Raw genomic sequence first — 22,626 nt, 5'->3', positions numbered from 1 at the left:
AACCTGCAGTGCATTAACCTACCATGCCCAGAATATACTGACCACTGCAGAATGGTTAACAAGCATATATACACATATATACACATTGGACATAAAACTCAGGATAGCTATCTAACACACTTTACAATGACAGCCCATTCCAATATTCAGATAAGAATGGGCAGCTGGCCGGCATAATATGAGTAAATTAGTATTGTGATAACACTGCATATTGAAACTGTTTTATTGCTTGCAATATATTAAATGATATTCAGACATGGTAAGTGACTGGTTTGCATTATTTTGACCAACATGAGAATAATTTAATCAGTTAAAACAAGCACAAAAGCACTCATCTGGAACTGTCACAGGATTCTCACTGCACGATTGGTCAGAGGGCTCATTTGTGCATTGCAGCCTTCTTTTCTGCACCCTTGGCTCCTGTTTCTGTGAACAGGGCCAGTATTTACATGAGCCACTGAAATAAACTCTAGACCCTTCAGTGGTCCTTCAGTGAACCTCCCGTACTGGGTTGAGGGGTAGTGTGCTATCTCTCTTGCTTTAAATAACAAGTGTAATGAGTTTGGACTAGACATTTCCCATCATGCTCTCTGGCCTCCTGTCTGCCCCGTCTCGGCTAATCTCCCTGACATGAGCTGGAGGATGAGACAAAGAGAGGGCTTCTCTCACTCTTCCTCTCGCTCTCTCTGTCCGTTGCTATCCTAAATCCTCTCCTCAATTTTTCAATCCATCTCATGTATCTCTCACTGCTGCCCCCCCATGCTCCCCCCTTTCTCTCTGGTATGTGTTGTGCTCTTCTGTGCTCAGTTCCTGCTGCTTTGGGCTTGGCTTGGCACCCTGTGCCAGGTGGGGATTATCACTACAGGGCCTGTTTGATGCTTTGTTATAAAGTTGGATTCTGGAAGGTCCTTTCTTTTCTTCTCTAGCTCTAGAGCCGTCTCAGCTTTCGGGGGTGGACAGTTCTGCCACAGTGTGCAGAAAGCGCAAAGAACCCCCCTCAACTTACGCTAGAGAGTCAGACTGCTCTTGGCGACACAGCACCGGGCTCTGTCTGCGGAGTAGAGGGGAAATGTGACACTTACACAACACATTCTCCACCTGCTGAGCAACTGAGAAAAGCCTGGCACATCCTAAACAGTTCATCTAGAAGCGCCAGCATCTCTCACAAACATGCCATCTTGACCCGGATGTAAGTAATACCTTTAAGCTGGAATTGTCACTGAGCAGACAATGATAGCGTGTGCTAAACATTAACAGCATTTTCTCCTTGAGGCCTCTTCCCTAATGAGGTAACAGACTCTTAGCGCTCCTACTTAGTGTTTTTCCCTGCGGTGGTACATACAATATATACTTAAAGCAAACATCAAAAATAAATCAATATACATTTATGGCGTTTAGATGACGCTCTTATCCTGAGCAACTTACAACATTACTCGTATTACAGAGGTGGGCCAATGCAGTGTGAGGAGTCTTGACCAAGAACTTATTGGTGTAGCGCAGCATAGTCACCTAGACCAGGAATCAAACCCCAGTCTTCCACATGGTGTAACAGCTCACTGGCAGGTAGTGGTGTTATCTGTAGCACCACACCAACCACATGAAACATGTTTAATGTCAACTGTCTAACAGTATGTGAAAAGTATGTGAAAAGTACCACAGAATGTATTTATTGAACATTTTAAATTGTCCTTTGATGCATAAGTAGTAAGTACAGTGCTAGTCAAAAGTTTGGATACACCTGTTTAAATGTGTGCTGATCATATTATTGATTTTAAGACTACCAGATAGGGTTGTTGTTTTCTGTGTGTCCTCTCGGTGCAGTGCGCAGCTGGCTGATAAGATCATAGCTGGTCGGCTTTCCGGGAAGAATAGCCGTTCTCCAGTCAGCCCATTTCTCCATTCTCTGGATGGCCTAGCCTTAGCTTTTAGCCTTTTTAGCCTTGCTTTCATATTCTTCCAAAGAAGACGTTGTGTTTAAACATGAATGGCTAGTGAGCTAGAAATATGAACATGTTGGCATGTTACTAGAATGTGCCAAGAGTACATAACAACAGCTTTTAAGGTATTAATTGTCTGTGTATATATTTAGAGGTAAAGGGAAAAATATCTGCTTGGTTCATTTGGATTGTGAAAGGAATTTAAAAAATTTCCATCCTGAAATGTAAATTCTCTGAGGACACAGGATAGATTGAATCCAGAAGTCTTGTTTGCATACTGAACTGAGGTACTGTACCCGTGTGGTTGACCCCTGACCCTCCCATGAGAGGTACTGTCAAAGATCTAGCCCAAGTACAAGGAACCACCTGCTTCATCTGTAAGTGTGACGCTGAACAGGGGGCCTGTAACCTTTCCACAAAAGGCATCCCAGAGAGATTTCCTATTTGTAGCCCACCTATTTCTCTCTATAGCCTTAACCACTTAAGGGTTTATATGTCCACTTCAGATCTTCACTCTCACAACTACATACATTACATAGATATAAATTGCATGTTAGAGTACATATTAGTGTCCACAGGAGTTGATTATTTTGTAGTAGTAGTAGTAGTTACTGAGTATGAGTGTTAAACTAAATATTGAAGCCCCTACCACATTAACATTATAGCCTAAAATAAATTCAATTAAATGTATTACATTTTATTAAGATATGTGATAATAAGCCGTGTGATATGTGATAATGGTCAACCATGTGGTGCCAACCAACCATGACTGTGAATCAGTAACACTATAACAACCCTATTACTGAGTAATAAACATAGAGTGTAAAGAGTTAAGAGATTTTTATTATTGTTATAATATATATGGCATAAAACAAGGATGTAGTAAGAGAGTGTACTTTAGCATTTATATAGCTATAACACAAAGCAGTGCTAATGTTCTTTTAATAACCACACTTTATGTGTAGCACAATTTCAAAGGTAATCCATGCTTCTGGAAATGGGATGGGTGCTAATTCCAGCCCATAGGCCAGCCTTGGTGTCTACTCAAGTGTTAACACTGCTGCTATTTTCAGCTCTCAATCCAGCCATCTCTCTACCTCTCTGCCTTGTGTTTTCCAGGTAAAAACTGTGGCAAACCTTCTAATGGTTACTTCCAGCAGGATAATGCACCATGCCCTATGTCTCACGAACATGGCAATGGTTCCAGTGTTTTCCACTGGCCTTCCCAGTCACTGGCAGTGAATTTAACAGAACACCTTTGGGATTTGGTAAAATGAAAGTTTCGTAGCATGAAAGTGCTCCTGAAAAATCTGCAGGAATTTTGTGATGCAATCATGACAACATGGGCCAGAATCTCAAATGAGTGTTTCCAATATATTGTAGAATCCAAGCCACAAAGAACTGAAGCTGTTCTGAGAGCCAAAAAAAGGCCCTACCTAGTATCAGTGTAGTCTTTCTAATTAATCGCTCTGTGAGTGTTTTGTAGAGAAACAGCAGTTGGCAAGTCGAATGGCTTGGGGGCACTTTTCTTATTATGGTTAGCACAAATGATTTAGACATTTATAGAGTTTAAATAACAGCTTTAACTGTACATATCAACACACTGCCCTGTGTGCTCTAATTTGTTTTGGTTGTTTTTTCAGACAGAATGACGCATAGGGTCGACATACGCTGGCTGTATCGGTATAGTTTAATTAACACCCCTGCCTTAATGCATACTTTTGCACATGCACATGAACATATTTGTATTTATTGTATTGTATTAATTGTCTATTGTACTTATTGTCTATGCACCCTGTCTTGTGTTTTGTCTATTGTCCTTGCACTACTGTCCTATATCTCCTATCTTTACTCCCCTGAGATTTAGCCTGTGTTCCATTGTACGGTACAACTCTGTGTTAGTACAATGACAATAGAATTGAGTTGAATTTAATTAAATTGTGCTAATTGAGTGTGCATATATGCATACACACATCAGACAGTTAATGAATCACTGACGCAGTCTTCTTGTGTCCAGACTTAATTACAGGTGCTCTATGACCCTGCGTAAGGTACTTGTTTGAAAGCCACACCAAAGACCTACCCATTGTTCAGAGGTGAGTGAGTTTTACAAGCTGTTAGCTCTGCCCTGTCATTACATGCTGCGAGGACAGAGGGAGGAGAGGTTCAAGCCATTTAAACTGATAGAAGGCAGGCACAGTGGAGGGGAAACCACCAAATACATCATCCTTAACCCTTAAATGTCCCTGTTATTGCCGGCAGTAGCAAAAGCATGTAAGCTGATGGCATTAATTTCTCATTTGTATCTGTAAAAGCAGCAGACGTCTGTCAAACATGCGGGTACAAAACATTAATTTTGTATCATGTTTGAGTTCACAAGTGGAAAAAAAGATGTTTATATTCTAGTTTGAATCATTTCAGTGTCACAGTGTCATTTTGCAACTCACAAAAATGTACTTTACACGTTTGCCATGTTTTAAGGCATCAAAACCAGTAGAAATAAAAAGCCAGAAGCACATCTGTTTTTAAACAATGTAAATCTAATTAATTATTTGTACAAATTGTTAGATCATTACAAGTAAGAGCAATACTGATAAAGCATCATGTTATTAATGGATAAAATAGATTAAAAGGCAGGAATGGCATGCTATTAAAGAAAGGTCCTGGCAGTATTTACTGTAAGCGTGATTTTTATATTTGGGTGTTTTCAATGTTTCAAGTCATCTTAGGCCACTGAATTATTGTTTCTTCGTCATATGTCCCACAAACAGACCAGAGGTGGTCACGATACTGTTCGTTTGTGGTTCATACTGTCTGTCTACAGTCTGATTGATTGAAGAGAAAAACCTTCCCAGTCTGCATTGCACTTCGCTTTATGGTTAAAGAATTGTCCAAGCACAGCTACAATCTTTCAAAGCCTAGCATTAAAAAAAAACACACTCCACAGGAGAAAGGCTGCCTGCGGGTTTGCGTGATCTCACAAAGAGGCAGCAGTACTGTCATCTTACAGCAATGAGCCACGAAAGCCCAATTATTACAGTAATTTTATCTTGATTAAAGATGCGCAGCACGTCCCAACGCAGTTAACTCACTCTACTGCAGTAATGCATGAGCAAGTGCCTTTATAAAACAGTGACAAAGCATATACAGTATAATAAAATACAATATTATAAAAACATTTTGATCCAAAGATCAATTCTGTAGCTGTTTAATGTTTTTTAATAGCTTATTTTCACTGTATTTTAGGGTTCAGCGAATAAGTCTGTCATATGATGAATTTGAACAACATTAAATTTGAATCAATTCAGTGTTATCCAGGTGGGCTCTGTTGTAAACACTGTAAACACAAAAATCCTTTCATGTTCACTTTAACAGAAGTATGATTAATATCATGTAGTGAATACACATATGCACATATACACATATACCATGACTTGGTTCAGCAGCCCTGTCTATTTAGAACAGCTGATTTGCTTTATTTGTCACTAGAGTATCATACTAACATGGTCCACGTGGACTGTTCACTGTTCCCTGTTCTCAACAACTATGTTGGCATGGCAATAAATGCTGAATCCTGGATCTATTATAACATGTAAATGGTATAGCAGCATGGCAGTAATAACTGTGGCCCTATACAATATAACATGTTTTATACTTATTATTAATGCCAGGTTTGGTAGCTGTTTTAGTGGTGTGAGCTGCTGAATTTGAAAGAGACATGAAGCTGATGTAGCGTGCACCTGTCCTCGATCTGCAGAAATGCTCAGTTCACTTTGCCTGTTCTTAAGGGAAAGGCAGCATAGACAGGGGAGCCCCCTTTCCGGCCCAGAGAGGAATGTTAAAAAGAGCTACGTGCAAAGGGATGCACAAGACGGCCCACAGAGAGAAAACAGATGTTTTATACATATGTCCACACCTGGATTTTGTAAGAAAAAATTACGTCAAAGAGCAAGGGGGGATTGAGATAGAAAATAGAAAGAGGGTAGGTGGCATGAGAGAGTTTGATGCTGTGGCTCAGGGGCGATATTTGGGCCAACAGCCCCATTAAAATAGAAATAAAATATACTGCATGTGTTGGTACATAATGTATTCTTATATATATACAGGACGAGTCAACAGTTTGGACACATCTAGTTGTATGTGTGCTGATCATCATCTTGTGCAATCAAATGCAAGGGCTAGGACCATATTTTTTATTTCCAAAAAAAGAGGACACTGGGGACACATGGATATCCACCGTAGTTAGGATGTCGTGGCTGGGGTGTTTTAAGTAGGCCTAAGTTGTAGGACTGTAATACCAGATAGAATTTAGTAATATGTATGTGTGAGAGTGGAAATACCCCTCAAACCATGCAACTACAGTATGTTATGTGCATTAATGCATAAAGATCTAATTTACTCAATCAGACCAAATAATATAGCCTAATAGCCTATATGACCAAATCATCTGCTTTCAGTTCAGCATACAACTAAGGCCTACCTGAAACCCCCCCAGCCACAACATTCAAACTACAGTGGATACCTGTGTCCCCAGTATCCTCTTTTTTGATCAGCACACATCCAACTAGGTGTGTCCAAACTGTTGACTGGTACTCTGTGTTTAAAAAGTTGCTGTGATTTGCAGGGCATTGAAGGGATTAACATCACTGTATCCCTCCCAATCACTGGGGTTTCTGATAAAAACCTCAAGGAAGAGGCAGTGTCAGAAAGCATATTAGAAAATCAAACTGGAAACTGTCTTATCCCTCACTCTGAAGAGCGTGCCTCCAACCTGTAGACCTCCACCTAAACTACATAGATTTATCATAGATCTGGACGTGTGCTGGATTGATTGAGAGACATTTAAGCATGTGTTTACACAGACGAGATTGGTGACAAAGTTAGCCTAGCATTTCCAGTTCAAAACTAAAGAAGCAAATTTCACACAGCAAACATGTCATGACAGCATGAAATCATGCTAATTTGACTTTTTGCCAAACTATTCCTTTAGGATGAAGTGATTTCATGATATATCAGGAATAGAGTATTCCACTGTGAGTAGTGTTGATAATTGGTGTTAAATATTGTAAAAGCCCAGCACATTCCTGGCATAATTAACAGTGTACATCATAACAAATGCCCAAACAGTGATTTCAGCGTGCAGTACTGGCAACTAGAACAAGTAATAGTATTGAATTACTACTGGAATAACAAAAAAGCCTGCTGTATATTTGATACAGCACACTTTTAGCTTTTTAAAATGTTTTTAACTACTTGTGTGATGGATGGCAATGACTCATCTTGAGCTGGGTGTCATGTTTAAAGTGAACTGCAAATGATCTCCAGAAATACAGCCAAGACTCTGTCCGGGCAACAGGCAGCCAGTCGAAAGTTAATCACACATCACATACACATGAACCAGAAATACACAGTGAGGCAGGTTAATGTTTGGAGACCAGCAAGTCAGACAGAAACAGCCTGTTCTCTCTGACTCCTCTGCCGAAGCTTTGGTGCCATAATTTGATATAGTATCTGACTCCTTATTCTCTTCTCATCTCTTTCTCTCTGTCTCTCATTCTCCCCCTCCCTCCCTCTCCATATCCAAATCCTTACCCCCAAGGGAGAAATCTTATTCAATACTCTCCCTCTCATAAACAAAACTATTCTGGCCCTCGACACCCTCCTATCTTTCATTTCTCCACCCCAGTCCACCCCTCCCCTCCTCTGAGCTCTATCAAAGACTCTGGCTGGCCTATTGTTCTGCTGGGTGCAGTTCCGGAGGGCTGTTTCAAACCGGGATCATTCTGCGGGCTCAGGCCTGTGCCAAATCTCTACCTGTACCATTCCCTTCTCAGCACACAGCACACATTCTAAGGAAAACGTGTGGAGGAGCGGAGGAAGCAGTCTCTTCTCCTCCACTCAGCACTAAAGCTGTACCTTTCAAAAAGGGATTTGCAAACATAAGCCCTCCTGCGGTTTATGTTACTTTTCATCAGTCCTTCTCGTTTCTTTCTTTTCTTCATGGCATAAACACAGGTCTGATATGTGTTGCTCTTTCACCCTATAATCAATTAGATTAGGCTCCTTTGAACTTTATGAAGGACTTGATAAATGAACTTTTGAGATCAGTATCACAACACAAACAAGACAATCCTCAAGCAGTGAAAAAGGTTCATAGGAGAAAACATTTGTGTGTTTTAATAAACATACAGGGGTGTTTGATTTGGGAAGATTAAAGCCCAATAATTATACAAATATGCCTAAAATGATCCTTTTGAGACCCCATATCTATTTAAAATTTTGTCTGTTCTAAAGATATTGCCCATCTTTTGTGCTCTACAGCTTCCATAATGGCACAGTGCTTGGACCCCAATAACTGTACACTTGCAAAGTAATTTTAGCGGTTACAACAGTCCACAAAACCAAGGATGATAGAGATATTGATCATTTCAGACAAACCTAAATAATAATAGCTGTTCTTAGATTATCTTGGTTGCAAACAATGATAATTTAGACATATCTTTTTTATTTCTCTACTCTTCCATGCTCACAAAAGATCACTGCAGGTTGTATTAGGGATGAGCAGTAAGGATCACCTTGTCACTTCTTGATATAGGATCCTGCTGTTCAACTATGGCAGAGAAATCAGTGTAAAATATTCAAAAACACTGGTTAATTTAGTCATTACTTTCCATTTTTGTGAGGACATGTTACATGTAAGCAGACTCTGTGATCTGCTACTGTGTTGGCGTTGCTTGATTTTCGTGCAGATTAATTTCTGCTTGCCATAGCCTACCTTCCAGCCTTCACTGCTTATAGTCCCTATTGACTTATCCATTACTGGAAAAACAATGTGGACAGAAAAAGTTCTTTGCTTCATTAACACAATGCCTGTGAGTCATATTTGATGTGAAATAGCAGGAACCGTGAAGCACTTGAGGCTTGCCATATGTGGCACGGTTCAACTGGTGTATAACTGGTCGTAGTTAACTGATACCAAACTTGTATCACTAAGTGATTTATTCCATGAGTAAAATGAGTTTAAGTTTGATTGTTAAATTACTGATCTTTTTTTATGCGTTGTAGCTGTGCTTTCTACATTCTGCTGCGTGACACTGTGTCTAGTGTATGTAATGGCTTTTAGAAGTCAAACTAAGACTTAAATTAAAAGCGTAGTATACTTTAATACTAAATATTGATATATATTTAAAAGATGTTCTGTCAAAATTAAAGATGCTGAACTCTCAGTTAAAACCAGATTTGTGCTTAAAGCAGAAAAGCTGATGATTGTTACAATTTAAATTGAATGTAATGTTATCTTAATGTAATGTAATGTAAGTTTTTTAGTCTTGTCTAGACTAAATGTTATAACATCAATAGGCTTGGCTCAGTTCATGACCAAAACAAGTTTGGTAATTTCATGTGACAACTTAATCTGTTGAGGAAATCAAAACAGTTTAATTGCAGTTAACACACCACCATGACCAATGGCCAGATGTGTGTAAGAGGTCTCAGTTACACGACTCATGTCTGATTGGCTCAAAGGACTCTAATTTAACTCAGACAGTCGCCAGACAGTAAATGTAACTGGAACTAAATGTATCTTAGCATCTGCTGACCCTCACCCCTCACCTCCCACCATGCTCATTAGAGCGCGACTCCACCAAAAATAACACTCAGCCATAATCATCCCTGCCTCCTCTTTGCTCCCCCTACCATCTATCTACACATTCTCTCACTCCATATGCCTACTTTATCATCCACCTTTCACTGAGAGGCCCTCAACAGCCCTGCAGTCCATCACCTCCAGACAGTAATGACAGATAATTACAAAGACAGAAAAAACAGTGAACTGATTAACATGACATAAGAAAAAGTTCTAGGTTTAGGAAAAAAGCTGAAAAAGCTGAGAGAATCTGAGAGCAGACCCATGCTATGCTCTATACGTGGAATAAAGACTATTACTTTCATGCTCTTTAACCTCTACCACAAGCATGCACATGTGCCCCACAATATATAAATATAAATACAGTGCTGTGCAAAAGCGTAAAACTATTAAACTGGACAATAAGCATTTAATAAATATTTAAACACAGTGATTTGATGTGTGTCAGCTTAATCATTTCCAAAGATCTGCCCAGACAATACCTATTTATCTTATCATTTCTTCATTAAAGTAAATGAATACTGTGTATAGGGCTATAGGGTAAAGGATATATATGTAAATATTTAATCGTATCATGCAAAATTTTATTGTGATACACAATGTACTTTTAGCATATTGTGGATATCATCATTGCCAAAAAACACTGATCAACTGCACATTTCAATACAAAGAGTGAACTGTATTAGTCCTGTTTATTGAAATTAAGTGCGGCAGATTTTTAATAAAAATCACTGCAGTAGGTATAGGACAAAAATGTTTTTTAACCAAAAGATAACATTTTTTAACCCCTTAAAAAGCCAATCACACTCGGGTGGGTGTCCTTGTAGTTACTGAGTAATGCAGATTAGTATGTAATAAGACTTGGAGTGTTAAGGGGTTAATAATCTGCCATTACTGATCAAAATACTGTGATAAATACTGTGTATCGTGAAAATGTCTTTAAATATCGTCATATAGTATTTTTACCATATCATCCAGCCCTAACTGCATATACTGTGTGTACTGAGTAGTGGTCAGCAGTTATTAAAGACTGAGTTACCAGGGTATAATAACTAATCTAAAGCTCTGAAGAGAACCAGCCAGTGTTCAATGCACATGATCCTTCAGCTTCACCTTCACTGTGACCTCTTCACCTCTTGTTCCCCTTTTAGTGCTCCAATAAATTCACTAAAGGGATAACAGGGCAGACTAATTGACAGCGTGAGGGGGCCCATAACACCCAGACTGGGGGACTCAGGAAAACAGCTAGTAGGGTCAGGTTTAGGACAGGCAGTTTTGGCCATAAAGTTAGCCCAGTTACAGACTGGGCCACCAACAGGTGTGCTGAGGAGTCAGCTTGGAATATGTCACAAAAAATGATAACCATGCAGACAGATGCTAACTCTACACTAAATCTAAACAAAGCACTGTCTAGTCTAGTCTGTCTGTGGTAGGGCTAAGAAACGATTACTGTTTACAGAAAGTGGGCCTGACTTAAACCAGAAGTGAGTGTTTGGCATTGGAAGTGAACACATTGGACAGGGTAATCAAGAAGTACTGACATTAATATGCAAATGCAATGTAATTTAGACGGCCAATCCCGAGTCTACATTTTAACAATCATGGGGATGCTCATAACCTGAAATCTGAAGTCCCCAGACCCAAGCTGTGTCCAAAACTGTGCCCTATTCCCTGTCCCCTACATGCAAAAATCCAGATCACAATATAGAGCACTGTTAAAGAGAACAGAATTTCAGACATCTCGTTATGTGTGTGTGACCTCACTGGTGTGCAACAGCAGATTGTGTTGCACAAACAATCTGTACGTTGGTTTTACTCAGAGTTGTAAGTTGTGTGTGACCCTTCAACCCAAACAATGCAAAGGATTATGGGTACTTCACTATATATTAGAATTATATTTATGGGGTTGTTACAGTGCACGCAATGTTCAGCACTACTTTTTTTTGCATACTATTACAAAATGCCTGAACCCTGAAGTAGGGCACTACATAGTGAATAGGGCACAGTGTTGGACACAGCTCTGTCTACAGTCTGTTGTGGAGAGTAAAGATGAATGGTGGAGTTTTTAAAGACAAAAGGGTTTGAACTCTGGACTTGGATCAGCTCATGTATCAAAAATTAAACAGTCCTTAAAAACCCTCTATAGCTCATTCAGTGCTCCTCCTCACTTTCTCTCTTTTTGACTCACACACACACACACAAATGCCATACACACAGACTCTCCATGGGTGGTACTTTTTGTAACTATTTTCAACCATTTGTAACTAAGCTTAAAGCTTCCCTGGATTAAATCAGCAACCATAAGACATTTCTACACTTTAAGAAAAGCCTTTTCAATGAGATAAGAAATATAAAATATTATCATTACATCCAGACTATTATTACAACCTAGTCTATGGATCCATTCCAGTACCATTCTCGAAATGACTAACTGCCATGTAAAATAAGCACTGATTGGACGCTGTGGATTGCCAGCTCACACACACACACACACACACACACACACACACACACACACACACTACTAAACACATCTACTAAACCCTGTATTTAACAGATGAGTTGATCCAGGAGTATCTGAGCAGGGGAAACACAGAACTGGGCTGGTCTTAAGCTCTGCAAGACTGGAACTGAAGAACCTGCTCTAGATTTTATGGCTCATTAAGTCACATCTTCAACTTACCACAACAGAACAGCAGCAGGAGAGTGTGCATCTCTTCTAGATGCTCTTTTAGCTCTTTTACTTTCCTCTTTCCTTTTTCCCAAAGTCCTTCGCCCTGTATCAGCCCCTGTATCAGCCCCTGTATCAGCATTCAGGAAGACAGTAAAACAAATCAGGACACACTCTGGACTCATACTTTGCTTATATTGTGACTGACATGAAAGCCTAAAACTATTCAGAAGTAATGGTAATACTGTTCCTTCAAATATAAATACATATACAGCCCAATAAACACACACACATATAATAGCTAATAAAATAAATATGCTGATATGTGTAAAAACAGATCAGGTCCTAAAGAGCTCCCTGTGGAACTGCAGAGGAACCTCTTACACCCATCATCTATCAGCACAGGTACTGAAGTTTGCTAGAGGCTCTTTACAGGACCATTTTGGTCTAAAATGAAAGTTTATAGCTTGAAAGTGAGAATTATAAGCACTGAACCACCATAACAATGTGACTTTAATAGAAAACTTAAATAGAAATTTTAGAATATAGCTAGATAACTAGCTACCTGCCTGAGAAGAGGCATAGTTAAGTGTTCATTCAAAAACCCAGAAAAATTAATTCAGTACATGAAACTGAGCAAAATTACTGTAACTCTGTTACGTTACTATCCTCAACAGATAAAACACTTCAAATACTTCAAAAAGACCAAAAGGTCATTTTCTGCGCTGGACCTGGTACTCACCCCGGTGTGGTCACTGCTGTGTTTCTCTCTCAGACCGCAGCCATTGAGGAGCTCTCTGCAGCAGCTCTGCGCTGAACGGCTGACTGAAGTTCTCTGGAGTTCCCAAAAGTCTGGCGGACTTTCTGACCGACCTAGGGTTTGACAGAAGTCACGGAGTGGACAACTGAGACAACTCGGACGCCCCTCGGTTTCCTCAGTCCGGCCGAGGAGGGTTTGGTTTAGGAGAGACGGACGAGTGGCTCCTGAAACCCTGTCTGACCGTCCACTTCGGGTTTTTCCTCAGCGGGTGAGCGCGCGCGTTTGAAACAGGAATGCGCGCTCGCGCGGACTGATTTAAAAGGAGCTACATATACACACACACACACACACACAGGGCGTGCACAGATTAACACACACACACACATATAAACACACACAAACACATTCATGGTAAATAACATATAGATTCATGCATGAACAATAATATAAAAGTCAGAATTGACTTCTGACCCTCAGTCCAAGATGAGCCTGATCCAGATCTGCCCTCAGTGACATCTTGCCATACTGACCCAGTGAAGAATGAACGTTAAAACGACGTTAAATCACGTACATGAGCCTCATATCAACACTGATTCAACGACCAGTCCTGCTGAAAAAACCCTGCTCAAGACCAGACGGTCTAGGCAGGTCTTTGTTAGCTGGTCAAAAAGCTGTTCAACCAGATGAAAACTACTGTGGTAAAGTTGGTCAGCTTAACTATTGACCAGCATAGCGAACGTTTTCATAGTTCCATAGTTTGACAGACTAGCTAGTCTATCAGCATGGCCATCCTCAACAAGGTCGACATCAAGATGGTCATACTTGTTGACCAATTTGGTAAACCAGCTGGTAATACTGGTCAACAGCCTCAGTCACTGATTGGCTAGATTAGTCAAGGTGGTCATGCTTGTAGACCAGCTAAACCATCAAACTCATATATATTATGTGGCTCATTATGTGCTAAACTGGTCAAAAAGTTTAACCAGCCTGAATATCTCAGGCGTTCTCTTTTTTCAGTAGAGAAATGTTTGCTGGAAAGCAGAAAGCATGTCTGTGAAATGAGGATCATATACATGTGCATATATGTGTGTTCATATATGTGTGTTCTTGATACTGTACTGATGCCCAAGCAAAAACACAGGACACAGAAAAATGTGTGTTTATGTTCATAAAAACACCATATATCATTAGAATAAATCTGAACAAGTTAAAAAGGAGTAGTTTAATCCTCCCAGCTAGTAAGAAGCACATATTTCTGACCTATGCTTCTACGAACTGTAAAGGTTTTGGTGAAACATTGGTGAAATGCATTTAAAACATATTTTTTTTGTATTTAATTTGTATTTATTACGGTAAAATAAAGCAGAATACAGAATGTTCTGGGCAAATCAGTGTGTACTGTTCATATAAATAACTTTTAAATATAAACTCAATTTCATTTTCCAACATTTGCACACTGCTGTGAATTACATATTTTTGTTTTTTTTATCTAAGTAAATAAAGTTGTGGCTTTGTGGTAAAAAAAAACAAAAACATATTTAATACCTATAACACAATATACAAGGTACAATATACCTCCATTTTTTTAATTTTTTGTTTTTTTTTTTGTTTTAGTTTAGAATTTTTTTTTTTAATCACCAGAATTATTATTATTTTTTTTTTTACATTGTGTCACAACTATTTCATTCTCCTCTAAAGTTTACATTTTGGAGATACAAGGTTTTTGTCTGAAAGTGACAATATATATACACTTTACAGCACCTTTTAAAGCATGGTTCTGTACTACATAGAACCCTTTTGTGCTAAGGGTGTACAATTCTACAGGCTAAATACAATAACAGCACAATTATAAAATGTATATGGAGTATAAAATATAAAAAATATAAAAATATAAAATGTCTATGGAGTACATTTCTAATATTCTCTAAAATAGTGTTCAGAGATCCCAACTCCAAACAAGTTCTACTCTGCTGTTTTTATTCATCATATTTTATACTCATTCAAAACCATACCAACAGTCTCTGTGAGGAAATGCTTTAAAGCGTTTAAAGAATGTTTCTGAAAGTATGAGCATGTGGGCTGAGTGTGCGATCGAGTCATATGATAGAAAACAGTCCTCGAGATCAGCTAAGTGCACTGATCCAGACAGGAAGAGGATTACAGAGGTCAGAGTCATGCAGACTCAGAAAGAACAGACATTTTAAATATTATATCAATACACATTTATTTGCTTCACAGATGTCTCCCACATGAACGGAAAGAATTACAGATTTAGCACATGAAACCGTGTGGACCTGATGGCATATCTTGCTGCGTGTGACAGCACAACAACTTCATAAGCATCATAAGACAGCAAGGCTGATGCACAGGTACACTGTCTGCTCTGCCTGTTTAGGTGTTTGAGGGTTCAGTTAAAGCAATCAGTCACACAACATTCCCGTTATTCCAAATGTAGTCAGTCAAGAGCCGCCAAGAGATTTTTTTTTGTATCTTAGGTTTGCCACTTTCGTTCTGTACACTAAGGCTACACTTGCCTTAGAATAACCATCTTTGGTTTCATAGACAACCATTTTTGTAAAAGGGATGTGAGTTTGAAGAACCGTTCAACTGGTAAAGAACCTTTATATTGACCCCAGGGCTTTTTCAGTGACAGAGACTTCTATTATATTGGCCTTGTAGTTCCAGTGCAAAACAAAGAAGTAAACTCTCAGACACCACATCTGTTGGCCAACTCACTACATTGGAATAACAGCAACGCTGTGTAGATTAGATTAGATATTTCTAGCTCCTGGGCTCCTCCTACAGTCAGGAAGTATAATTCATGCTTTGAGCTGCCACTGAAGGACACGTTTTTGTGGACAAGCTGAGAGATGCAGAACTGTCACTGTAAGTGAATGAAGCATGAGGACTGACGAGGTAGAGTAATATCATGGGTTTTTACATGTTTTACACAGTGAGCCTGGAGTAGCAATGTCAGCAACACTTTTCTACCTATTACAAGTCAGTGGAGCATTATTATTTTGAAGCGTTTGAAGCTTTTGATTTTGTTATTGTAAGGAAAATGTACTACAGTGTTGCATGTCGCATGTTTGTCGGTCACATTCCTGTGGCCTCCAGTTAAGCAGGATGAAAACATTGGCCAAGAAGGTAAAATTCTCTTTACCCTTGTCTTCAAGACAATGAACACTTAAAAACCTGAACTTCTGAAGTCTCAGTCTATTGCAGTGTGTTCTTCATTTCTACACAAGTATATCACATCAACATCATTTGTCTTCAGTGACTTTTAGCTATGACTGTGTTGATGTAATACATTGATTTCATATGGAATGACGTATCAAATCGCTGCATCACTTTTTTGGCGTGTAACTATTCTCTCACTTCCATAGAAACAGTATAAAAAGAATTACAGTTAAAATATCTTTTTAGCATCATTAAAGATTAATTGGAAGTTTTCACATTTATCAAGCATACAGTTTTAGGGGAATACACTTTTCCAGAAGGATTTCAGCAGACAGACAGGTAGGATCGTCTTACTTTTGAAGCACATGTCAAAGAAGGAGGTTAGGGTTCTGAATCACTGGAGTGGGCTGAGCTAATTCTGATATTCCAATTTGATTTTAATTTATTTTATATTAGTACTGACAGTTGTTGTAGCCCGTTACTTTCATTCGGATGAACTCTCGGATATCTGTAGCGTTCTTTTCCAGTTCCTCTATTGCATCCCGCTGCTCCTGTATCGTCTGCTCGTTCTGCTGGAACCTCTTCTCCAGGTCTACAAGAACAGAACAGGCAAAGTGGTCACAATGTTGTTTCGACTGTTTTCAGAGAAAAAAGGACACCACTGTCACCACGGGCGGCACAGAGTGGGTGCAGCAGCAGTTTAGCTCTTCCATAGCAAAACCACATATTTAAGTATCACTGACATATTATTTGCCCTGACATTTAATTACCACATTCAACTAATAAACAAACTGTGTTATAAAATGAATTCAGTAGCCCGAACTGAATCACTTGGCTCACATTGCTGTATATGTCAAAAACAATGACACTGCTAATTCGGTTGTAGTTGTGTTGTAAACAATAAAAACACAAATCCACATTTTTCTAAATAAGCAGTCACTTATTGACTCAGATGCTGACCTATCTGGACCTTGACTTATAACTGATCAACTAATGCCAACTATTTAATTGACAACAATTTAATAAAGTGTTTATTTTATCCAGTGTAACCTTTCTAGCCGTTATGGGTTATATTTACAACATGGGTTGTAAATATGAGTGACGCTACTAAGGCAATCGGATCTGTGCATTATGATGAGCGCTGTGTCTCGTGTTAATTCACATGGTGTGCTCTAAAAATAGAAAAGAATGTCTCATATGCTCATACATAATTAATAACAGTAATGTTAAGAGGCATGTTAATAAGCACTTTATTTTAAGAAGTGCATTTTTTTTTCAAAAGTATTTTGTTTTAAAATTTAGCTTGAACTACTAGGCTACAGTAACTCTGAACAATCTGCAGGACCCTAACCCATCTGGCTTTAAGACGGCTCACTCTACTGAAACTGCTCTCATTGCAGTTACAGAGAAGCTCCGTGCAGCTAAATCTGCCAAACTGTCATCAGTTCTGATTCTCCTTGACCTCTCCGCTTATTTTGACAAAGTTGACCACAAGATTCTCTAGTCTATCCTTGCCGGCCTTGGAATTACTGGCTTTGCTTGGCGATGGTTTGTATCGTACCTGCAGAGACTCTCATACCAGGTAACATGGCAGGGGAACACGTCCGCTCCTTGTAGTCTCCCCACTGGCGTTCCACAAGGCTCGGTTCTTGGTCCTCTTCTTTTCTCACTCTACACTGGCTCTCTTGATAAAGTGATATCCTCTCATAGATTCTCTTTCCACTGCTACGCCGATGACACTCAACTCATCCTATCTTTTCCACTGTCTGACACACAGGTCTCTACCTACATCTCAGCATGCCTCGCTGATGTCTCTTCTTGGATGGCAGTTCACCACATTAAGCTCAACCCCAGCAAGACGTACATGCCGGGAACTGCTGGACTTCAAAACGATCTTGCCATCTTGACTCACCATCCCCTAAGATCCATGGAAGACAAGCGTCCAGGCTTTTTTCTGTCCTGGCACTGAAGTGGTGGAACGAACTTCCCCTGGGTGTCCGAACAGCAGAGTTGCTCGCTGTCCTCAAATGCAGACTGAAGACCCACCTCTTCCGAGAGTACTTGGCAAATAGTAGAGTATTATGGTCTCCATATTGACTTGTGTTTAGTAGTGTCTAAGCTTAGAGGTATCTTTGAATTTTGTCTATTCAAACAAGTTGAGGTTATTCCTGAGTTAATAGCGAAGCACTTTTGTAAGTCGCACTGGATAAGAGCATCTGCGAAATGCCCTAAATGTGTAAATGTAAATGTAAATAGGCTTGTAAAAGTGAGATGTGATCTGAATAGGCTACATCACTGCCTCTAAATGTGCTTTATTTTAATGTGGTCTGTGCATTAGCCCTTGCTCTAGAGCTCAGCTACCCCAAAAGCATGAAAATGATGGAATGAAAGCTATATAATGCTTTCCTGTGGCTGGATGTTTTTTGTAACAGTTCACCACAAATAGGACCACTTACCTCTAAGTGTTTTCATGCCCATCTTGGCCTTCTCCAGAAGTTCCTTCGCCTTCTTCTTCATGTCAATGGCTCTCTGGGTGATGTTGCCCCCTCCAGCACCTCCCAGTGAGTCCACCTTATCTTTCAGCTCTTTAAACCGAATCTCAGCTTCTGACATTTCCTATTACACAAAACATGCATATAAAATGACAACATAAACCCATCTGCCTTATTTAGTACAGTGGAGTACAGATAAAAGATGAACTCAGACATCTCACAAACCTTGCTTAGTTCAGAGGTGCCCTGAGTGGCATTATCTGCCAGAGCCTTAGCCTCCTGAGCCATCTGTTGGTTCTGCTCTGTCTTATTCTTTAACATCTCCACTCCTTGGGATAAATTGCCCAATCTCGACATGACATTCTCCAGGTTCGTCTCTAGATTTGAGAGCTTGTTCTCCACCTGGCCAAAAACGCAGAGTTTGGAATGAATATAACATATGAGAAACAAACACTGGATCTGGTGGCTGTGCAGACTTCAACCCGATCAGTAAGCATGTACATGAAATGTAACACGCACATATAGAACCAGTCAAAAGATTGAACACACTCCTGAAAATGTGTTTTTTATAATATTTATTACATTTAGATCTACCGGCTGGCGATTAAATAAACTATGGAATGGAAACAGATTCCACTTTTTTTGTCATTTTTGTCATCCTTCAGACATTATAGTCCCCACACTACAGGATTTGCCCATAAAATGGCATATGTCTTTAGCTTACATCCCGAACAATAGTTTTTATCTCTCAGGACCTCATGAACAGATGCGAACTAACAGAGACAGCAGTTCACAGGCACAGATCACAAAGCTAATTAAGTGTGGAATTAGCAGCATAGGAAGCTACTTTAAAAAATCAAAAACATTGAACACTTTTAAATAACTATAAACAGGGTTTATCTTTTTCTCAAACAGGAAAAAACTCAAAGTCAGCATTTAAAAAAACAAAGTCAGCACACCGTGGCAGTGGCGTTTTGTGTGGCGTTGAGGTTTTCCATGGCCATCTCTATTGTCTTCTCTGCCTTCTCGATAGCATTCTGAGAAGTATTCAAAGCCTCTTTAGTCTTACTGATGGCATCATTAACTCCCTCTGCTTGGGTCCTGTGCACACAAACAGCACAATCACACATTGTATTTAAAACAGTGAATATGTATGGAATTTGTGTCCAAAATGTATTTAACAAAGCCTGTAGCTAATCAAGAGCAGGATTTTTAAAGGCACAGTAAAATAGTGGTGTCGCCAACAAGCCGGGGGACTTTACACCCCTTTAGCCCACTCCTGCCAATAGGCGTGGTGCCAATAGGATGTTTATCCAGAGAGTCCTATTCTATTGGCAATAATTCTCTGCAGGGACGAGACAAGCTGTTTGTGCATTTGCACATCTGTGTCAACGATGAAAAGTTGTTGCAGTGCAAACCGCTTAAAAGGTTAATGCTGGCTAAACCTTGTGAACTCCACCATGTCTCGATGACGGGTGAGAGCTGTTTGGGCAGCTTAAGAGGAATCTACACAATATTAGGTGGTTGGTTTTAATGTTATGGCTGATTGGTGTGTGCATGTGGAAGACACATTGTTTTTTTTCATGTACATGCCTCATAAACGGCACATTAAGCACCACGTTTGCAACTGAAACCTGGTACAAATCTCTCTCTCTCTCTCTTACTTGGCTTTTTGGGCTTCATTGAGTAGCTCCTTGGCCTTGGTCAGCTGCTCAGTAGTTTTGTTGTGGACTCTCTCCACATCAGTGAGATTGGCAATGTTTTCTTTAATCTCCTGCACTACACGGTCCAGTATAGTCCGGTTGACAGGCAGTTGAATGGCCAGGACCTGCTGGGCTATTTTCTCTATGCTCTCTGGATCTGCTCCTTCCTCTGAACACAACACATGACAATAGGGGTGTAAGACAAGACACTGATACATCACAATTCTCATGAACACAGTTACTCAGATTTCTGCATATGGTAGTGTGTGTTTTTTTTAACAAATGTTTCTTAAAATTGTATTTTACAAACTCTGAATTTATATTTATTGCTTACAGTATTGCAATATACGGCAATATTTTAAATTGTAACCCCTGTATTGTGATACATATCGTAATGCCAGGTTCTTGCTAATACACAGCCCTACACAACCAAGTTTTTTTTTTGAGACAAAACTCTAGAGCTTTTCACAGCTAAGAATGAGAAAACAGATGAACAGTCAGTCAAGGGGTAAGAAGTCCACTTAATGCATGGTTCTCTGTTTATAACATAAACTGAAAAAGCACTGACCGGTCAAAAAGTCTTTGATCTTCTGGATGAACTTCTTCAGATCGTTGTTAGATTTTTCGAATTTAGCTTTCTTGTCCTTGGCTTTGTTCAGTGTGTTCATGGCTTGGGTCTTCACATTCTGAGTAAGCGTGGCAATGTCCTGGAGCTGAAACAAAGTTCACAAACAGGTTGGCAGTGCGCATAAACACATTTGTATGCAAGTTTGGGCACCCCTCACACAAACCTGCACATTTTAAATCAGATTTAATCACAATTGAATGCACAATATTTTGCTGCCTGGTGCCCCAGACAGGTGGGGAGTGTAATTCACTTTAACACTCCCCCTAATGGACAGCTGTAATTGTGCATTTGTGGACAAGCAGAACCGACATCTAAAGTGAACGGATTTTAAACAAATATGACTCAGGTTATGCAGCATTACGCAGTTCTCCTGAGATGTCTTGGACAGCTCCACCTATATGCAGTTAGCAGCGTTCTGGACTCAGAGTGATAGTAATAGAGACAACATTCTCCCTGTTATAAGTCAGTGAAGCTTAAAAATAATTTACTAACCTTCAAAATAATATACTATCAGAATCAAGCTCTTAAATGATTCTGGATGGGGCCAAATTGATCATTTGCACTGATTTAAATAGGGAAAAATATTTTCGGGGTTCTTTACATGCTAACAATTATGTGATATTGTTTAATTAGAATACACACACCTTCTTTGCCATATTCATGAGTTCATCGCTGGCAGCAGTCAGGTTCTTGGTGACATTATCAGCGTCCTGCAGTGCTCTGAGTGAGGCCCCAACTGTACCGTTACAGTGGAGTCCTCCACATAGCAGTTTGCCATCACTGTCCTTGCAGCCAGCACCTCCACAAGAGTCATCTGGACATTTGTCATTAGCACTCGTAGTGCCATTGCCACCACACACCTGCGAAAACCGCATGCAAGAGAAGCAGGCACCAAAGCAACCTATTAACAGTTCTGGAAACACCATATAAGCTAGACAGTCACCAATGAGCAGTGTGCGTATTGGATTTAGGAGCTAGGGATGATTTTTTAATGACATTAGCCAACCTCCTCCACATTTACCCAGTGTCTTTATAAAAATGTTTCCCCAGACAGCAGAGAGCAGTATTTACCTTATGGCTGAGGTGATGGACTTTGTTGTTCAACTCATGTGCTTTCTTGTCCAGTTCTGACAAGGACTTGTTCTGAGCAGTGACTGTTCGCAGGTGTTGGTCTTTCTTCTGCTTTAGGAGGGTCTCAGTGTGATTACGTATTTCCTTAGACTGCTCCACAGGGCTCTGGGGTCCATACACAGAGGCATTACACCGCTGCTCAGCCTCCAGGGACTGCTGGTAGTACTTCTGCACTTTCTCAAACTGATCTGGATTTGGGTAGGCAGAAAATGTATTTTCAGGATACCATCAAATATAAAGTTTCCAAAACTGTCCTTTGGACTGATGCCACAGAACAGCCATTTTTGGTAATCTAACAAACCTTTAAACTCAGTGGTTTTAATTTTAGATTATTAAAAAGGTTATTTTTTACCAAAAGTGGTTGTTCTGTGGCAGTGCTCCAAAAACCCTTGTCAGCAGACAGATTTTTGAACAGATATGGTCAGATTTGGAAATCCGACTCAGATCACAGACTCCAATAAAAACACAGAAAAATACAA

General features: G+C 39.7%; 2 protein-coding genes across 4 annotated transcripts in view; both read right to left on the bottom strand.

Annotated features, from left to right (window-relative positions):
* lamb2 (laminin, beta 2 (laminin S)) overlaps positions 1–13,284 on the bottom strand; it is a 40,380-nt gene extending 27,096 nt beyond the window's left edge. For both annotated transcript variants that reach the window (XM_072656565.1, XM_072656567.1), the window contains exons 1-2: positions 12,996–13,284; positions 12,266–12,383 (exon numbers count right to left, since the gene is read on the bottom strand). In XM_072656565.1, coding sequence (XP_072512666.1) covers positions 12,266–12,296 — 31 coding nt within the window. In that variant the 5' untranslated portion in view covers positions 12,297–12,383; positions 12,996–13,284. The remainder of the gene's footprint in view (positions 1–12,265; positions 12,384–12,995) is intronic.
* Positions 13,285–15,220: 1,936 nt separating this feature from the next.
* lamb2l (laminin, beta 2-like) overlaps positions 15,221–22,626 on the bottom strand; it is a 54,767-nt gene continuing 47,361 nt past the window's right edge. For both annotated transcript variants that reach the window (XM_072656490.1, XM_072656492.1), the window contains exons 28-35: positions 22,088–22,335; positions 21,661–21,876; positions 20,957–21,101; positions 20,350–20,557; positions 19,645–19,786; positions 18,911–19,087; positions 18,650–18,809; positions 15,221–16,785 (exon numbers count right to left, since the gene is read on the bottom strand). In XM_072656490.1, coding sequence (XP_072512591.1) covers positions 16,646–16,785; positions 18,650–18,809; positions 18,911–19,087; positions 19,645–19,786; positions 20,350–20,557; positions 20,957–21,101; positions 21,661–21,876; positions 22,088–22,335 — 1,436 coding nt within the window. In that variant the 3' untranslated portion in view covers positions 15,221–16,645. The remainder of the gene's footprint in view (positions 16,786–18,649; positions 18,810–18,910; positions 19,088–19,644; positions 19,787–20,349; positions 20,558–20,956; positions 21,102–21,660; positions 21,877–22,087; positions 22,336–22,626) is intronic.

The sequence above is a fragment of the Salminus brasiliensis genome, chromosome 14, assembly GCF_030463535.1.
Source record: "Salminus brasiliensis chromosome 14, fSalBra1.hap2, whole genome shotgun sequence".
In the NCBI taxonomy this organism is placed as follows: Eukaryota; Metazoa; Chordata; class Actinopteri; order Characiformes; family Bryconidae; genus Salminus; species Salminus brasiliensis.
This window is presented reverse-complemented; position numbering and strand designations above follow the sequence as displayed.